This window comes from Portunus trituberculatus, chromosome 37 (genome assembly GCF_017591435.1).
Source record: "Portunus trituberculatus isolate SZX2019 chromosome 37, ASM1759143v1, whole genome shotgun sequence".
In the NCBI taxonomy this organism is placed as follows: Eukaryota; Metazoa; Arthropoda; class Malacostraca; order Decapoda; family Portunidae; genus Portunus; species Portunus trituberculatus.
This window is the reverse complement of record NC_059291.1, coordinates 20,265,466-20,284,352: the sequence shown is the minus strand read 5'-3', so window position 1 is coordinate 20,284,352 and position 18,887 is coordinate 20,265,466. Positions and strand designations below refer to the sequence as shown.

The following is an 18,887-nucleotide window of genomic DNA, read 5'->3' as shown; positions in this document are numbered from 1 at the left end:
AATGACATACTTTGTGAGTGTCAATTTGGTTTTAGGAAAGGGCGTTCATGCACGACAAACCTGATATGTTACTATTCGAGGGTGATAGATGTAATACAGGAAAGAGATGGTTGGGCTGATGGAATATATCTGGATTTAAAAAAGGCCTTTGATAAGGTACCACACCAGAGACTGATCTGGAAACTTGAAATGGTAGGAGGAGTGCATGGCAGTTTACTAAAATGGATGGAAGACTTTTGGTAGGAAGAGAAATGAGAACAATAATTAAGGACAGACCATCAGAATGGGGATTGGTGGAGAGTGGAGTTCCACAGGGATCAGTGTTGGCACCAGTAATGTTCGCAGTCTACATAAATGACATGGTGGATGGGGTGTCCAGTTATGTGAGCCTATTTGCAGACGATGCAAAATTGTTACGAAAAGTGAGATGTGACAAAGATTGCGAACTACTCCAGGAAGACTTGGACAGAATATGGAAATGGAGCTGTACATGGCAAATGGAGTTCAACACGACAAAATGCAAGAAAATAGAGTTTGGCAAGAGTGAAAGAAGAATCAGGAGTATGTACAAGATAGGAAATGAAGACATAAAACCAGTCATGAAGAAAAAGACCTTGGGGTGACAATTACCAATGACCTATCGCCAGAGAGACATATAAACAAAATAATTGGAGAAGTATTGAACTTATTGAGGAACATAAGAGTGGCGTTCGTATATCTAGATGAAGAAATGATGAAGAAAATAATTACTGCAATGATAAGACCGAGGCTTGAATATGCAACAATACAGTGGGCTCGAACTTAAAGAAACACATAAGGAAACTAGAGAAAGTACAGAGGGCTGCAACGAAAATGGTGCCTGACTTAAGAGATTTGACTTATGAAGACAGACTGAAAAGAATGCAACTTCCAACCCTGGAAAACAGAAGAGAAAGGGGAGACCTGATAGCAATATACAGAGTGATGATTGGCATGGAAAAATGGATAGGGAAGATCTGTGTATGTGGAATGGAAGAATGTCGAGAGGGCATGGGAAAAACTAAAATGGCCACTTATAGGAGAGATGTGAAAAATATAGCTTCCTCATAGAAGGGTGGAAGCATGGAATAGTTTAGACGTGGAAGTGGTCAACGCAAGGAATATTCATGATTTTAAGAAAAAGCTGGACATTAATAGATATGGAGACGGGACAACACGAGCATAGCTCTTTTCCCGTATGTTACAATTAGGTAAATACAATTAGGTAAACACACACACACACACACACAATCAGTGACACACACACACACACACACACACACACGTGTCTCAGAAATCAGTGATAATATGTCCTTCCTTCTCTCCTCTCTCTCTCTCTCTCTCTCTCTCTCTCTCTCTCTCTCTCTCTCTCTCTCTCTCTCACACACACACACAGAGAGAGAGAGAGAGAGAGAGAGAGAGAGAGAGAGAGAGAGGCGTCGCTCTCCGGGCTGTTTCCTCTTGACTGGTCACACCGTTCGGAGGAGGAAACTTTGATAAGGCAATAACTAAACTCTCAGACGTCATATCGAGCTGGAAAGTACATCATTGTATTCAGAATAACACAGAGAAAATAATTATCAGTATTCAAACTGTGTTCTGACAATTTTAGGTGTACCATTTTTCCCGTCATTAGACAGGAAAAATATTTTAATCCCGGAAGGAAGTTATTATATATATATATATATATATATATATATATATATATATATATATATATATATATATATATATATATATATATATATACAGGCAAATCCCACTTAACGCAGGGATTATGTTTCTAAAAAACACTTCGTTAAGTGAAACTTTGTTAAGCGAACCGATTATAACAAGTTTAACCCCTGATTTGAACTTCCATTGAGAGTAAACAAAGCAAGAGTGCATCAAAGTACAGTAAAAGGTTTAATAATAATGAAAATAAAAATTATGAAGTTAAACATTTAGGTAGTTTAATTTAAGTCATTATAATGTACACTAATGTATGTATGTACATAACTTTATAATGTTGATGATCTTAACTTATGAAGGGAGGGAGAGTGAAATGGGAAAGACACTAACCGGCAACCTGTGGAATGTAAACAAAGTGCGCATCATTGTACCACATACAAAACTCATGTACCACATTTTATCCATTGTAGAGTCATGAGTTCAGGTGGTTCTTTTAGCTTGCAAGGAAGATACAGTCTTACCAGCCTTCTTAATAGAATCTGCTGACTTGAAAATAGTAGACAGTAGATGGAGTCAAGATGGTGGCGAGCAATGTTATTAGTTTCCTGGCCTCTCTCGTGTCTGTGAATAATATCCAGCTTCACTTCGAGAGTAAGAGACTTCCTGATCTTCTTAGGAACGCTAGGCCACATTGCAGGGCATTTTGGTGGTAAGTTGAGCTAGGGAAGACGAGCTGCTGCTGACGCTGTTATGTTTTGAACAGGGGGAGTGAGTGGTGCGCATGTTGTCCACGAGAGGCTTGATCTTGATCTTGATCTTTATTCTACAGGTGTCTCAGGATTTCTCCTGAGGCAGGCCTTAGTACCAGCAGCTCCTGGTGTATTCAAAAGCCTGTCAGCTTACGTGATACGTGATACCTGGATAAAACTTCGTTAAAGCAAGTTTGGTGTTCGTTAAACGAGTAGATGGTAGTAAAATGAAACCTTCATTGTAGCGAAATATCGTTGTGTGAACCTTTGTTAAACGGGGGTTGCCTGTATATATATATATATATATATATATATATATATATATATATATATATATATATATATATATATATACAGTGTTCCCTTGCTATTTCGCAGTTCGACTTTAGTGGCTTCACTGTTTCGCGGTTTCTATACATACTCATAAATACGTTCTGCGGTGTTTTCGCTATATCTCGGGGTCTGTGGCGTCACTTGTTAATGCTGTACGTACAGTAATTCGGTATGTTGGTGTGTAATAACGACGAGAATGTACGTAAAGCACTGTACATGTACTGTTCGTATACATATGCAGCCTCACCCAACATCTTCCCTTGTTGTATCCAAGGCCCATAGAATAGAAGGTCGACCTTACATGCAGCTCTAAGGGGGTGAACCTGCTGATGTCATAGTGATATCAGCAGGTTCACCAACAGGGGAGCTTCCTCCCAGGACGTGTCTTTCTTACACGGAAACCTCATGCTCTCCCTCTGCCCGCAGAGCAAATCATACCTACCAGGCACAGGAGACAAGTTTAGTGAAGGCTTCTCTGTCTCCTATTACTGCCCCACACCCTCTGCTTGCCAGCAAGTCTCTCTCTCTCTCTCTCTCTCTCTCTCTCTCTCTCTCTCTCTCTCTCTCTCTCTCTCTCTCTCTCTCTCTCTCTCTCTCTCTCTCTCTCTCTCTCTCTCTCTCTCTCTCTCTTTGACCGTTGTATCATTATCATATATAATGATCTCAATACTCTTGCTGTTATTAATTATTGCTATTATTATTATTGTTATTATTATTATTATTATTATTATTATTATTATTATTATTATTATTACTATTACTATTACTATTATTAAATTTTTGCTCTTATTATTATTAATATTAATATAGTGAAGCTGTCTTCGCTATTATTATTATTATTATTATTATTATTATTATTATTATTATTATTATTATTATTATTATTATTATTTAATTTTTACGTTACATATAGAACTGAGGTAATTTATATCTACACAAGTAACTGAATGGGGACTTCTCAATAACTAGACATCAGATATTTACTTCTCAATAACTAAACATCAGAAATTTACTAATGTCTTAAGGTGCAAAATTACCAGAAAAAAAATAATGGTTTTCATTTATCACATACTACATACTACATATTATATACTACTGATAATTAAAACAGTCACGCACTGCATAACTCGGCATTGTGACCGATGTTGGCACGGAACAGAGAGAGAAGCACGTGAATACCTTCCAGGCAGCTTGCTAACTGAACCAACATCCCTGCTCTGACTACTTGTGAACCCTCTGACGTCACAGAAGTGCATATTAGACTCATTTTGAATGCCTCATAGGTCGATCTATTCCATGGGTCTTGGTTGTATCTTGCCAGTCTCGTCCACGCTGTTGACTGTCTCGCATACTGTATCTTAGTGTTGTGTTCACGACAACTTTTTTGGTTTAAGTAGTGATTCGTTAAGCCCTTACAATGCCGCCTAAGCCCTGTGCCCCTGCGAAAGCTTCCTCTAGTGAACCCAAGAGGAAGAGGAAGATGATGACCATCAGTGAGAAAGTTAAATTTTTGCATATGATCAAAGAGGCCAGAAGAGGGTGAGTGTTACGTATCATGTGAGAGGAGAGAGAGAGAGAGAGAGAGAGAGAGAGAGAGAGAGAGAGAGAGAGAGAGAGTAAATGTATACTTACTGTATAAGGTTTTACAGTTCAATAAATTTAAGTAAAATACTGTATATGTAAAGTATAAATACTGTTAACATATTTTAAACATTCTGGTACCCACATACACATACACCAAATTCCTGGGGGGCAAATCCTACTTCGCGGTTTTTCACTTTTTGCGGGGGTTTCTGGTATCCATTAACCGCGATAAACGAGGGATCACTGTATATATATATATATATATATATATATATATATATATATATATATATATATATATATATATACACAGTAATACCTCGAGATACGATCGCCCAACATACAATTTTTTTTATACACGACAAAAAATTTCATATAATTTACGCCTTGAAATACGACAATATTTTTAAGATACAAATAGCCATCGGTAGGTGGCGCAGTGATCGCTAGGCTACCCACGTCCACCCGAACATTCAGCCTGCGTTGTGTATCGTTGTTCATCCTTTGTGCATGTATGTGTCTGTGCTCCTCGGCAGTGTGTATTTTTTCTTAAGTTTTGTGAACTCAGTGGGTCCCAAAAGTAAATGTTTGGCGAGAAACACACAAAATAACCTGTATTCACATACTGATTACACATAGAAATTCAATAAATGAGTGAGTACAAATGGTATTCTGCCCACAAGCAACTCTTCCTCTTTGCAATGCAAAAAACAAAAGTTTCTAGATATCATGGTTACCAAAATATCACAGGTTGAATGAGGTAGTATCATCAGTTTATGTGGCCTTGCATCCGATCAGGTTCAGCGGCCTTGGCTAGAGCGACTTTTTAAAAGTAAAGTTGTGAAAATTTCAGCTTCAAGTGAACATTAGTTCTAGAATATTTGGTTTAGATGAGGGGATCGCTTTGATGGTATTGAGAAAAGGGTTTTTCTTGTTGAAAAATAGTTATATGTTATGCATAAGATAATTATATTTTTTTAATGGTATTCTACTTTCAGTGTGATTAGATTTTCATAATCACTATGATACTTTAGAAGATGAGTGTACCTACATGACTTTTTACTGTAACTATTTCCATTGCAGATTTTAACCTCCAGAGGCAGTCATGTCTAACCAAGATCCTGGGTCCTCATTACCTGTTGGCCATCAGTTTGGAGATGCCAGTAACTTTTTTGACCAGTTGTCAGCAGTTCAAGATATCACTCAGCAAGGGATACCATCACAACCAGTTGTGACATGCACAACAGATGCCATAGTCACTTCTCATCCTCAGTTGACAATCCCCAATAGTATTACTATGAATCAGGTACCTCCAAACCTCTCACATACCAACTTATTACTGAATGAGGAATCTGTTAACACTACAAGTGAAACTCTCACTCAGAATCAAGAAGCTATGAAAGAATCTGAAAGTCCAGCATTACCTGACCAACCATCTCCAGTCACAAGTCTGCCAGTATCCTCACAGCAAGCAGTCCCTGTGATGTATCCTCCATGCCGGGATGTTTCTCCTCAGAATATGCTTGATTCACAAACTACCATTCCATTAACTCCACAATCTAACTTGCCAACCAATGAATCCTTGTTTGTTCCTCAAGTTCCTACACCTGAGACCCCACAGAGTGCTTCATCATCCCAGTCCGTGCCAACACAACTCACTCCAGTTCAGTCAGCAATGATGATGAGCATGTCAACATCAATGATGGCTGCTGCTGCCACATCTCCTAATACCAGTGTGGACGTGGAAGCAACTACTGTAAAGTTTCAACAAGCCAGTATCAACAATGATGTATATCCAAACACTCAGCCATTAGAATCATGTATAGCAAAACCAGGTACAGTTGCTATTGACAATGTATCAGTTTCAAATCCTACATCAGCTGGGATGTCTACATCAACAGCAGCTAATGACCAAAAATGTCAAACAACAAACATCAAGTCCCAAATAAGTTTAGGTTTAACACAAGCATCAGTATCCATTAGACCCAAACAGAATGAATCTAAACTATATAAATACTTCAGCACCAGTAAGGCATCTAATCCCTTTGAAACTATTGGACCTAAGATATCAGGAAGTTGCAATGACTCGACAATGATAAATCCAGTTTATATGTCACCAACAGATAGCTTCAACATCAGCAATGCCATTCCATCTCCAGACTCTTTTCTGACTCCAGCCACAGAACAAGATGTGTTTACTGCCAGCCTTCTCTCTAGTGATGCTGACAGGAGACATGATGCCTGGATCCCTCAGGAAGTCACTCGTCAAGCCTTAATAGCAATGTCCTCAAGTCCTCCAGGCACATATTTTCCAGAGAAAGAGTTGCTCACCATGCCAGGAATAGCTGTGAAGGAAGATTTTGTAAGAACACTTTAACCAAAATACTGTCTTGTTGGTATATATATATAGCACATATGCTGCAGCTTTTCTTCTCCTTCACTGACCATCCTGGTGATCCAGCCTTTAACTTTGCTATCTTCCATGACCTAAAGCAACTGGTGCAACACCCTACTTATATTTCTGATTGTCTTGGAGATAAATCCAATATTCTTGACCATTTCCTAGCCTCTAATCCTTTTGTTTGTTATCACCTAATTTTCTTTGTTGGGCTCCACCAATCACAATCACTTATCTGTATCTAGTCTTATTTGTCCAATCTAATCTCTGAGAATTTGCTTCTGTCAGTTGGGGGTACCTAAGGAGGTATTATACTGATTTTTCTTTTAATGATTACTTTTTCTATGCCAGAGACCCATCTTTGTGCTGAGTTCATAACAGAGTTGACAGTGTCTGACATGGAGGTATACATTCCTCACTCTTTATCCTAATGTAAACTTTTCAAATCTTGGTTTAACACCTCCTGTTCTTATGCTATACATGATAGAGAGGTTGCCCACAAAGGGTACAGTGCACAAGATGAATCTTGTGCACTGTATATTTCTGCCCAGAATCTTGCAAGTCTCTTCTCCAACTGCCTATTCTTCTTGCTAGAAGTTTGCCTACATTCAGCCTGTTCCTAAAAAGGATGATTATTTTCAAGCTATAATTTTTTTTTCATATACATACCTGCTTCTTATATTAGCATTTACAATGCTTATTACTAACCAGCCATCTAATCCAACATTCAAAACAGTTTTATTTGTATTCCACCCTATGGCAATCTCTTTTAACGCATTGGCAACCCTGTCTCCTGCAATTGTGACCATGTCATAAGAAATCCTTAAACTGAGAAATTAGTACTGAAGAGGGTGAACCAGCTTCTTGGGGCTACCCTCAAGCAACCGCTTCCACAGGATCAAATAGTGGTTTGGGGCATGATTCTCAAGAAGTGGAGGACTCCATTTCTTTTATGGATGGTCCTTGGGATATGGCTTCCTTTTTTTTAGATTTTTTGAATTTTTTTTTATTTATTTATTTTTTCAATATTAAGGATGGCTGTGTATCTCTATTTTCTGATGTTTTCAGCTCCTACCATCTACATTCTTGGGAACCTGGTGGGAAAGCATAGTGTTTGGGTGGAGATAGCTAAAATACAGTCAAATTTCACCTCTTAGCACCAAAAATAAGTAGGGAGCTACTGCTGCTATTGGTATGATCACCACCATGTTTGGAAACTACAGAAAAAAAATATCTAGAAATATGTAACCTATACCTACTTAGGGACACTAATCTAACCTAGCATTACCTAAATGGAGGTATGTTGACTACTGTGCATCAGTAAAGTAAACTACTGATTTCTGGAGATATTTTTTTGTAGGTATTATTGACATCACTACTGAAATATGGCTGCCATCATAACAACAGCTCCCTTCTTAGTTTTGGTGGTAAGAGGTCAAATTTAGTCATTTTTCAGCTTTCCACACTTAAAAACACTGCTTTCCCACCAAGTTCCTTAAGATTCTAGGAAATAGGAACTGAAAACAATAGAAAATAGAGCAGTTTAGTCATTCTTAATATTTACCAAGATTTTTCTTTCTTTCTTGGATTTCCTGAAGCCAGTCAACCAGTTTGTCTCCTTACTATGTTATCTGAGATAATGACCAGGAAGATGGAGATTGTTAACCTTGTCTCTGTTCCAGTTACTTCATCCCTGGTTAAGGTCCGGTACAGTGTCATTATCAAGCCCCTTGTGGCCGTGGTGCGAGACAAAGTGTAAACTCACTCCTAACTGAGGTGCCAATAGGGGAAGAAGGGGTCTGGGAATAGTATAGGCTTAGCTCAGTCATCTTCTTTTCCTCCTGCCATGGGTAAACACACAAGGTCACCCTAAGGATGTTCCATGGAGGAATAAGAAATCTCATCGTGAGGGGAAGAGACCCAGCTTTGGTCATCCAGGATCTTCAGGACAGGATCAGGGTGGTGATAGGTAGGTGTCTGTAAAACATCACCTCCACCTACAGGACTCAGGATGAGAAGCTGTGCATCACTAAGGCATGCTGGCAGAGAACTCAATCACAGCACTAGACCCAACACAGGAATTAGTTCCAATCTTCTGCTTTATGGTGGCATATATCACTAAATCCTTTCCTGAGGTGCATGGGTATGTGTAGAAGCATTGTCACCCTGTCTCACCAGAGATCAGGCCCTCAAAGGATCAGCATATTTAGTTCATCAGGGCACAGCCTATGGATTTTTTGCTGGATGCATCCACTAAGGCTCTGGCTGCTCTAGCAATGGTCAAGAGGGTTTATGACCTCCATGTCTTGTCAAAGATCATAGCCACACAGGGAGATCTTATTTTGTCTTACCTTCCTGAGTTTGTGGTAGTCCCTAACCCTGTTCCTGGGGGGTTTTGGCTGTGCAGTCTTTCCTTGTTTACGGCACAGGTAGACAAGGAGGGTCTGCTTTGTCCTGTGAGGCTGTTAAACATATCATCAAATGACCTCTTCTTGCCTCAGTAATTTTTTATATCAATATGGGATTTCCAATGACCAATTTTTAAGAATGCAATCTCCTTTCTTTTGAATTCTATTGGATTCCATTGAAGCCTGCTTGTTATTTAAGATCCAGGCCCATTACATTCAGGGCTTTGCCATATCTCTGCTTCACTGGAAGAACAGGTCTGTCCCTTCCATGTTAGAAGCACCCAGCTGGAAGACTCATTCTGTGTTTGTGGATTATTACTTACGTGATATTCAGAGGGAAGAGGGAGATGTCTTTGCCTTGGGACCAGTGCTTACTGCTGGGGATTTGGTAGCATAGCTCCCTGCAGCATGTCCATCTTTCAAGGTAGCAGTTACTTTAAGTGTCAGGGTCTGCTTGGTTAGTATAAAGGACTGGCTTATCACCACCTAAATGATGCTCTTCCATCAGTATGATGAAAGGCCATTCTGGGAGCACTTCCTTGTGCCTTTCTTGCTTTCACTGTACCTACCATACTTTAGACTGGGGCTGAGTGGTGACCAAAGGACAATAGTGCCTCAGATTACCAATTGTTCCTTTCCATTGTCATGGAGGAAGATGAGAGTCCAGCCCTTCTGCCATGCTGCAGCCTCCTTGTTTCTCTTCTATCTCAGGATCCTCACTAGACTTTATAGAGTTATAATGTGGACCATTCATCCTTCTTGTATTCTATTCCTATGGCATCATCCACCTCCTATAATGTGGAAATATAATATAAGAAACAAGTTGCATGTGATGATATAAGAAGCAAGTTGTATGTGAAGCAAATACAGTGGAGACTCAATACTCGAACCTAATTTGTTTCAAATGGCTGTTTGAGTATCAAAAAATTTGACTATTGATACCTATAAATCAGGTAATTCATTCTAATCATAGCAAAACCTCAAGTTTATAAAAATTTCAATGTATTTTTTTTTTTTTTTTTTTTTTTTTTTTTTTTGCATACTGTAAGTGAAGACTGGTGATGGATAACATAGAAGAGGAGGGGAGAAGGGTGGGGAGGAGGAGAGAAGTTGTCAGAGGACCAGTCACCATCCATGAAAATGTTTTTGTAACTTTTCTCCTGGTGTGATTCCTGTGAATCCACTAATGGAAGGCTGTGGTTCACTAACACTTGCACTCTCACCAGATTCCTTATTTTCATCACTAATAAGCAGAAGAATGTTGTTTTTCTCAAGACTGCAGCAGGACTAGGGATGTGCACCGGCATTCGGTATACCATATTACCGGTATTAACGGTAATACAGTATCAGAACGGTACAGTGGCAGCTGCGAGAAGGGAGAGGATAGAGCTTTGTATATGACCAAATGTGAGACCGTTTGATTATCTGATATTTTCACCACTAATAAGCCTTTGGTGGTAATATAAGTTTATAAATGAAAAACTACAGGCAGAATGCACAAGAATGTTATTTTGATGACCATGGCAGCACAACTGGCAGAGGGAGAGGAGGAAGAAGCCAGGGAGCCTTTGTTTACAACTATGTGTGTGGAAGTTTGACTATCAGGTATTTTTTTGAGTATTAAATTGAACTTTTGTGTTCGAGCATTGAAAAGTTTGATTGTTTAGACATTCGAGTATTAAGTCTCCACTGTACCATTTTTAGAAATAAAATGCATTTTTCACTTACCTGCTTCTTATATAGTGTACATTACCATTCCATCCTCCCTCACCTTTGCATTGAGTCAAGAGAGAATGAGTCTCAGCTGAGGGAGGAAGGGTTGCCAGAGGTCATAGGCTGGAATACAGATAGAATTCTTTTCAATGTGCAATAAGGTGACTGGGTATTGAGAAGCATTGTATGCTAATATATGAAGCAGGTAAGTGAAAAAATATACATTTTATTTCTAAAAATGATATTTCCTGCTTTTCTAAAGTTCAACAAGAAGATTCTTAAACATCTACCTTTTCATAATCTTTTGTGTGATTGCTAGTATGGCTTCCCTCAAAGCCACTCTGTTGGTGATTTGACTTTCCTTACTGAGTCTTGGTCATCCTCTTTTAGAGGATGACTAATACTAATTTTTGCTGTTGCCTTAGACATATCAAAAGCTCTTGATAGAGTTGGACAAAAAAAGCTTTGATCTCCAAACTACCCTACTACAGCTTCTGTCCTTCTCTCTGCAATTCCATCTCCAGTTTCCTTTCAGAATGTTCTTTTGTTGCTGTGGTAGATAGACACTGTCCTTTTCCAATATCTATTAACAGTTGTGTTTCTCAGAATTCTGCTTTGTTACCTATTCTCTTCCTAATATTCATCAGTGATCTTCTAAACTAAACTTCTTGTCCACTGATGATACAACCCTGCACTTTTCCACGTGTGTGTGTTGCAACTTTTGTTGACTTTGGCCAACTATTTAGGAAATTACATTATGAGAAATAGGTAAGACTGTATGGATTGTTATGCCCTTGATTAATTTACTTGGTGTTACATTTTTTTTTTAAATGAGGGTGTGTGCATGACGACGATTGACAATAGAAATATAGGTAAACAATATAAAGTTATATTTCTTATTATGAAGCAAGTTCAGTCACTCAGCAGTTCAGTTGTATTTTCCTGTGGTAGTGAAATAGTGAAGAAACATTAGGATTTGTTTCTCTAAGAAATTATAACTAGAATTTAGACTAAGTCAACATGCATACATACATTTTGTATAATCCCAACATTCTAATTTTGCAGGGTGATCCAGTTAAAAATCTAGTTAGAACTTACCTTGGAGAAGAAATGTCTTCTAAACGAGTAGTGTTAACAGCAGCTTCAGTGACTCAGGATGACAGAGGACTGCGGCAGTTGATAGCAGCTGGGTGTTACCATGCAGCAGTCAATCTGACCACTCAACTCTTGACGGTATATGGCCAGGGTGAAGGTAGAGCAGGCCACCCAAGTAAACATACAGCACATTCTATCCAGGTAAGGAATGATCTATAGTATGTGAATGCACATCTACCTCTTTCAGGTATGCACGCCTGAGAGGAATACTGTAAAGAAAGGCTTATTGGAAATATTGGAAGTTAAATAAATATTATTAGTGCATCACATCACAAGGAGGCAGTCACAACCTCCACTTTAAGGACAACTCTGTTCTTTCACACACCTAATACTCCTACATGCACCCCCAATACTCCTGCATACTCACCCTTCTCTCAAAATCAATGAAGTACATGAGACTTATCACAGGTCAGTTGAAATGTGCTTTGAATTTAAAGAAGCAAATCACCTCTGCTAGAAGGGAGCTTTCACATGAGATACGCTTTGCTGATCCTCACCACCAGACTTTAACCCGTACAGCGTCAGCAGATATGAGACTTTGTGATTTCGCCAGTGCTGGCCACATCATGGATTTTTTCTATTTGTTAAACCAGTCTTAAATGATGTGAAACAAATGAAAATGACAGTCATTCCTCCCAGAACTGACTGGAAGTGGTATTAATTGGTGCGAGATGTTTTGCGCTAAGGTTAGCAACTTAGCAAAGCCTTATGTGACTAGTTTACTCACTTCCTTGTTTCTCACCAGTCGATCCCCGAGTTGGACACATGCATAATATCATTCCTGAGTTGAAAGAAAAACAACATGTCATGTTTTGCTGTTTGGAAGTGTTTGTGGCTAAAAATAGACACAAGATATCGCGAGGGAGTGTTGCCTTTCGCGGTTCAAATATTTTCCGAGTAATATGTACTTGTATTTCCTTATAGCAAAGCGATTGGAAAATTCTTATTTATGTCATACAAAGTTTTCACTACCACAATATAACAGTTACCAAAAACATCTGAAATGGTGAGAGTAAGTAATGGAAATTACGCTGCGTTCATATTAGTGGAGTTGAGGCGTCAGTTTCCTGCTACACCGAGCTGAAGGCAGCAGAAACTGCTAAAGTTCAGATTTGTAATAAATAAATACAGGAAGCATTCATGTTAGCAGGGACAAGGAGGCAGCATGAGCAATGTCTACAGTGCATGATGGCAATATAATGGTATGTTTTGAAGACACAATACCTCCAAAAACACGAGGAAGCTCGCCGACGTATCTCATACATCTCTGACGCCCGGTTCGCTCAGAGTAGCCAACGTATCTCGTACGTCTCTGACGCTGTACGGGTTAAAGAGCACGACCATCCACATGAGAAGTAAGGGGACATTTCATATTGGTGGAATTAAGATAAGATAAGATAAGATAAGATAACTTTATTATCAAATTACTAAAACCACAAGACGCTGCATAGTGTAGGGGTGGAAGAGGTGGGCATGTGAAAGCTCTCTTCCAGCAGAGGTGATTTGCTTCATAAAATTTGAAGCACATTTCAACTGACCTGCGGTAAGTCTCATGTACTTCATTAATTTTACGTCAGCAAATCACACTTCTGCTAGAGGTTGCTTTGCCCATGAGGTTTTGAAGCCATGTGGGTGTCGTACTACGAGTACAACAAATGGGAATTAAGTATAGACGAGAGTGGAGAAATAAGACAACTAGGAACCAAACCACAATATAGTAACAAAATTACATAGCCATGTAACAGTTTACAATAAATATAACACTTCCAGCCCAAACAGGACTTACAGACTAGTGCAGAACAGCATCTTGGAAAGGGTCATGGACCGGAATGATCTTGTTGTAATACTTGGCAAAGGTGGCTTCCCTGGACCACCCAACCTTTGTCATGATGTGCTTAATTGGTACAGCCATGGCCTTGGCTTTTGACACTACTGCAGGCCGAATGCTGCCAACCGAATACACTCAACCCTCGATTTGCCGGACCTCCATTTGCCGGATTTCGGATTTGCCGGACAAGAGTCTGTGGGGAAAAAAAAAAAAAAAGTCCGGGACAAGTCGATTTCAAACTACCGCGCCAGACAAAGTTCGCAAATCGGGCACTATAGATGGCAGCGCGGGCGGACATACACGTCTAGTACTGGACTGTAAACAAGTCTGCCGCGTCACACGAGTGTTGTGCTTACGTGTCGGCGGCATTGGCATGTGTTACGGCCCCACGTGGTGAGATGATGATGATGATGATGGTCGTAGGAGGTTTTGCCTTTGCCTCGGCACCTCCTGTTACTTCTATTCTTCCTGATCCTGCCTTTCTTTTATTTTTCTTTCTCTTGTCTTCCACATCTGGTGCAAAGTCTCTTTCTTCTCCCTCAGTTTTGTTTTCTGAACAAAAACGTCTGATTTATTTTCCAACTTCCTGGTACAGCTGGTGCAGGTGCCGAAATGCCGTTAAAGACAACACTATGTTCCCACCGGAAATTTTTGCCGTTAAACACGGGATTCCGGTAAATCGCGTGCCGTTAAAGCGGGGTTCAACCTGTATAGGGTAAAGTCCGGCAAGGGGGTAGACCCCCGGACATTTTCCATTGCCGGACATTTGCCATTCCCGGACAAGCCTTCCCCCCTTTTAGTCCGGCAAATCGAGGGTTGAGTGTACATGTCAGTGTCCACGCCCAACATATTAAGCACTGTCCTAATCCATCTTGCAACAGTGTCTTTCGTCACATGTTTGTGTGGCTTAATAAAGCTAAGGAGTAATTTCCCATTCTCCTGATTCTCAACACTTCTGAACTCTTCTGTTCTAGCAATGTACATTTTCGAAGTTTCACACACACACAATCTTTTGTCTGTAGAGTATGATTGAAAGGTCACAAACCGCACATTGAACTTTGGTTGACATTGTTTAATGTTTTCCCCTAACCAAACACAAACAGAATCCTGGCTGATATGATTATCCCTCAGCAATAAGCAGTGTAGGGTTTGTACTCTGGCAGCTTGTGTGAGTGCTATTAACATCACAAGCTTTAGCGTTAGGTCCTTTAGGGAGAGGGAGCACAAAGGTTCCATGGCACACAGACGCTGGAGCACCTGTTGGACGTCCCAAGTTTCCACGTACCTTGGTGACTACGGTCTCAAGTTTAAAACTCCCCTCAAGAACCTGTTGACAAGAGGATGGTTTCCCGCTCTGCAGCCATCCACAATAATCCCCAATGAGGAGAGAGCGCCTCTTGCGGTGTTGACTGAGGTATAACCCACACCTCTGTGGAAAGTGACAGACAAGAAATTCACAACATCAGTTACAGGGGTAGTAAGGGGATCGATGTCCCAGCTATTGCAAAACTGTAGCCACCTGTTGACATGTGGCTGATACTGCTTCGCAGTTCCAGGTCTCCAGGAGGCCATGATGATGTCCGCACCTGCTGTAGAAATGCCTCTGTCTTGCAGGTGTTGCCGGACAAGAGACAAGCCATCAGGCAGGTGTGTTGCAGGATGGGGTGTTCCTCCTCCATCAATGGATGACGGAATATGTGTGCCCCCCTCGGAATTACCCGTGGTTCCTTTATGAGCAAAGTGAGGAGAGTCCCCATCCATGGCTGGGACGGCCACAGTGGCAACACCATCCACCCCCTTGCTGACTCCACTCAAGTTTTCTGTAGGCATCTGGCAATCAGAGCAAAGGGTGGAAAAATGTAGATTAGGTCAAACTGTGACCATCATATGGAAAAAGCATTAAAATATTCTGCGTCTGAGTCAGGTTTCCAGCAGCAGAAACAAGGCACTTGTTTGTTCAATCAGGAAGCAAAGAGATCAATGCTTGGAACTCCAAAGATCTCACAAAGGTCCCTAGAAATTCCTTCATTCAACTTCCACTCATGCCTGTCATTAAATGTCCGAGATGCAGTGTCCACCATGAGATTAACTTTACCTGGTATGTGAGAACAGGTAAGCCAGACATCATTTGCCACACACCAATCCCAAAGTTCAAAGCATATGCCATTATACAATGAAGATTCTGTGCCACCCATTTCATTGACATAGTTGACTGCTGTCATGTTATCACAAAACACCCGAACATGTCGTCCTTTGATCAGATGTGTAAAGGTGACAATCCTGGTGCAAGTGGAGAAGGAAGTCAGCAAATTTTTGACTGGAGGGTGTCGATGCAGTGTGTCCCTCCTGGTGACACCACCGACAGTAACGGTTCCACTTATATTGGTAGTTCACAATGGTTGAACACCATCAAGATACCGCCAGGAACTTCACAACTCTTTGGGAATAGCCTTGATACGGGAGGAGTCAGTGGACAGTTTCCACACAGTCAGCTGAAGCATGTGTAGATCGGCATGGAAGCAATGGAAGTGAGGCTGCCACAGAAGGTCTGTCCGTGTTGGGAGGAGACGGGGAGTGTCGACGGTCACCTGTAGTAGATCTGGGAATCATTCCTTGCTTGGCCAGAATGGTGCAATGAGGATGGTGGATGTCCTCTGTAACAACCGGAGCTTGAACAGAAGTTACCTGATCTCTGGAAATGGTGGAAAGGTATATAGATCCATGTGGTCCCAAGGGAAGAGAAAAGCATCCGTGGCGATGGCCATGGGGTCTAGAAATGGAGAGACAAATGCAGGGAGCCTGAAGTTCTGGCTGGTGGCAAAGAGATCCAACAGAGGCATCCCCCAAAGTTGCCACAGGGCTCAACACACATCATAGTGAAGAGTCCACTCTGTGGAAGTGACCTGCAACTCCCGGCTGAGGGAATCTGCTAACACATTGCAAGACCCACTGATTAATTGAGGCCTGCTAACACATTGCAAGACCCACTGATTAATTGAGGCCTGAGAACAATAGCTTTGTCCTCTGCCCAACACAACATCTGCTGCGCCTCCTCATTGAGTGTTGAAGAGTGAGTGGCCCTGTGGTGAAAGAGATATGCCAGAGCTGTGATATTGTCTGCAAACACTCCCACCTTCTTGCCCTGGAGGATGTGTTGGAAGTGTAGTAGACCAAGCCGAACTGCTCGGAGTTCCAGAACATTGATGTGAAGAGTTGCTTCGTCTTCAGACCACAGTACACCCACGGTGTAATGAAGGAGAGAGCAGCCCCAACCATGTGTGGAGGCACCTGTGTACAGCAGAAAATCCGGTACTAGGTCCTGGAGGTCCCTGCCAGCGAGAAGATTGCATTCCATCATCCTCCACTGTAGGTCCACAATATTGTCGGGAGTCCAGCTGATCCAGATCGAGTTGTCTTACATTGAGCTGGACCTCTGAGAGCATAGGCGAAACTGTAGGCTTCACATATGCAACTGAGCCCCTGGAACCAGATAAGTAAGGGAAGCCATGTGACCCAGTAGTGTTAACCACTCTTTGGCGGTCGGGAGTCATGAATCCATGAAACCTTGTACTTGAGAGAGAAGATTGTCCACCTTGGTTTGTGTCAGGAAAGCCTTCAAAAGAGGAGTCCGAATGTTGACTCCCAAGTAGACAATTTCCTGAGCTGGCTATAAGAAAGATTTGTCATAATTGAGGCAGATCCCTAGGCGGGCACAAAGACTTTGGATCGAGTTGAGAGCCTCATGGTAAGACAACGCCAGAAGCTAGTCATCCAGATACTGTAGGATGCGGATGCTGTGCCTGTGTAACTCCACAGAAACAGGTGCCATAATCTTGGTGAATACCTGGGGAGCCATAGATAGGGTGAAGCACAGTACAGGCAAACCCCGCTTAACGAACAGGTTACGTTCCTAAAAAAAACATTAGTTGCATGAATTTTCGTTAAGTGAACCAATTATAACAAGTTTGACCCCTGACTTGAACTTCCATTGAGAGTAAACAAAGTGAGAGTGCATCATAGTACAGTAAAAGGTTTAATGAAAGTAAAAATTATGAAGTTAAACATTTAAGCAGTTTAGTTTAAGACTAAGTCATTATGATGTACACTAATGTATGTATGTAAGTAAGTTTATAATGTTGATGATCTTAAATTTATGAGGGAGGGAGAGTGGAGTGAGAAAAATGCTAGCCAGCAACCTGTGGAATGTAAACAAAGCACACATCATTATACCGCATACAAAACTTACGTACCACATTTCCACAAGGCTTTCCATTTTATTCATTGGAGAGTCATGAGTTCGGGTGGTTCTTTTAGCTTGCAAGGAAGATACGGTCTCACCAGCCTTCTTAATAGTGTCTGCTGACTTGAAAATAGTAGAGACAATAGATGGAGTCAAGCCATGGTGGCGAGCAATGCTATTAGTTTTCTCGTCTCTCGTGTTTGTGAATAATATCCAGCTTCACTTAGAGAGTAAGAGACTTCCTGGTCTTCTTAGTAATGCTAGGCGACATTGCAGGGCATTTTGGTGGCATGTTGAGCGAGGGAAGATGAGCTGCTGCTGGACTCTGTTATTGTTTTGAACCAAGAGTGGGGAAGAGTAGGGGAGTGAGTGGTGCGCGTTTTGTCCACGAGAGGCGCTGGTGTATTCAAAAGCCTGTCGGCTTGCGTGATATGATGGGGCTTTCAAACTTGGAAAAAATTACCTGAATAAAATTTCATTAACCTTTTCCTTCCGGCGCTTAAACTATTTTCCCGTTTGCCATGACGGCTAAAAATGGTAAACCTAGAAATTGTCAGAAAACCGTTTGAATACTAATAATTATATTCTCTTTGTTATTCTGAATACAATGATGTACTTTGTAGCTCGATGTGACCTCTGAAAGTTCAGTTTATGCCTTATCAAGGATTCCTCCTCCTCCTGCTGTGTGATCTGTCTTCCAGAAACAGCCCGGAGAGCGATGACACCGCTCGCACACACACACACACACACACACACACACACACACACACACACACACACACACACACAC

The 18,887-nt window shown here is 41.0% G+C and overlaps 1 protein-coding gene across 1 annotated transcript in view; it reads left to right on the top strand.

Moving 5' to 3' along the window:
* LOC123514378 (trafficking protein particle complex subunit 12-like) overlaps nt 1-18,887 on the top strand; it is a gene marked incomplete in the record, with an annotated part of 139,140 nt that overhangs the window by 65,345 nt on the left and 54,908 nt on the right. The window contains 3 exon segments of the mRNA XM_045272261.1: nt 5,439-6,190; nt 6,479-6,717; nt 11,940-12,170. Coding sequence (XP_045128196.1) covers nt 5,461-6,190; nt 6,479-6,717; nt 11,940-12,170 — 1,200 coding nt within the window.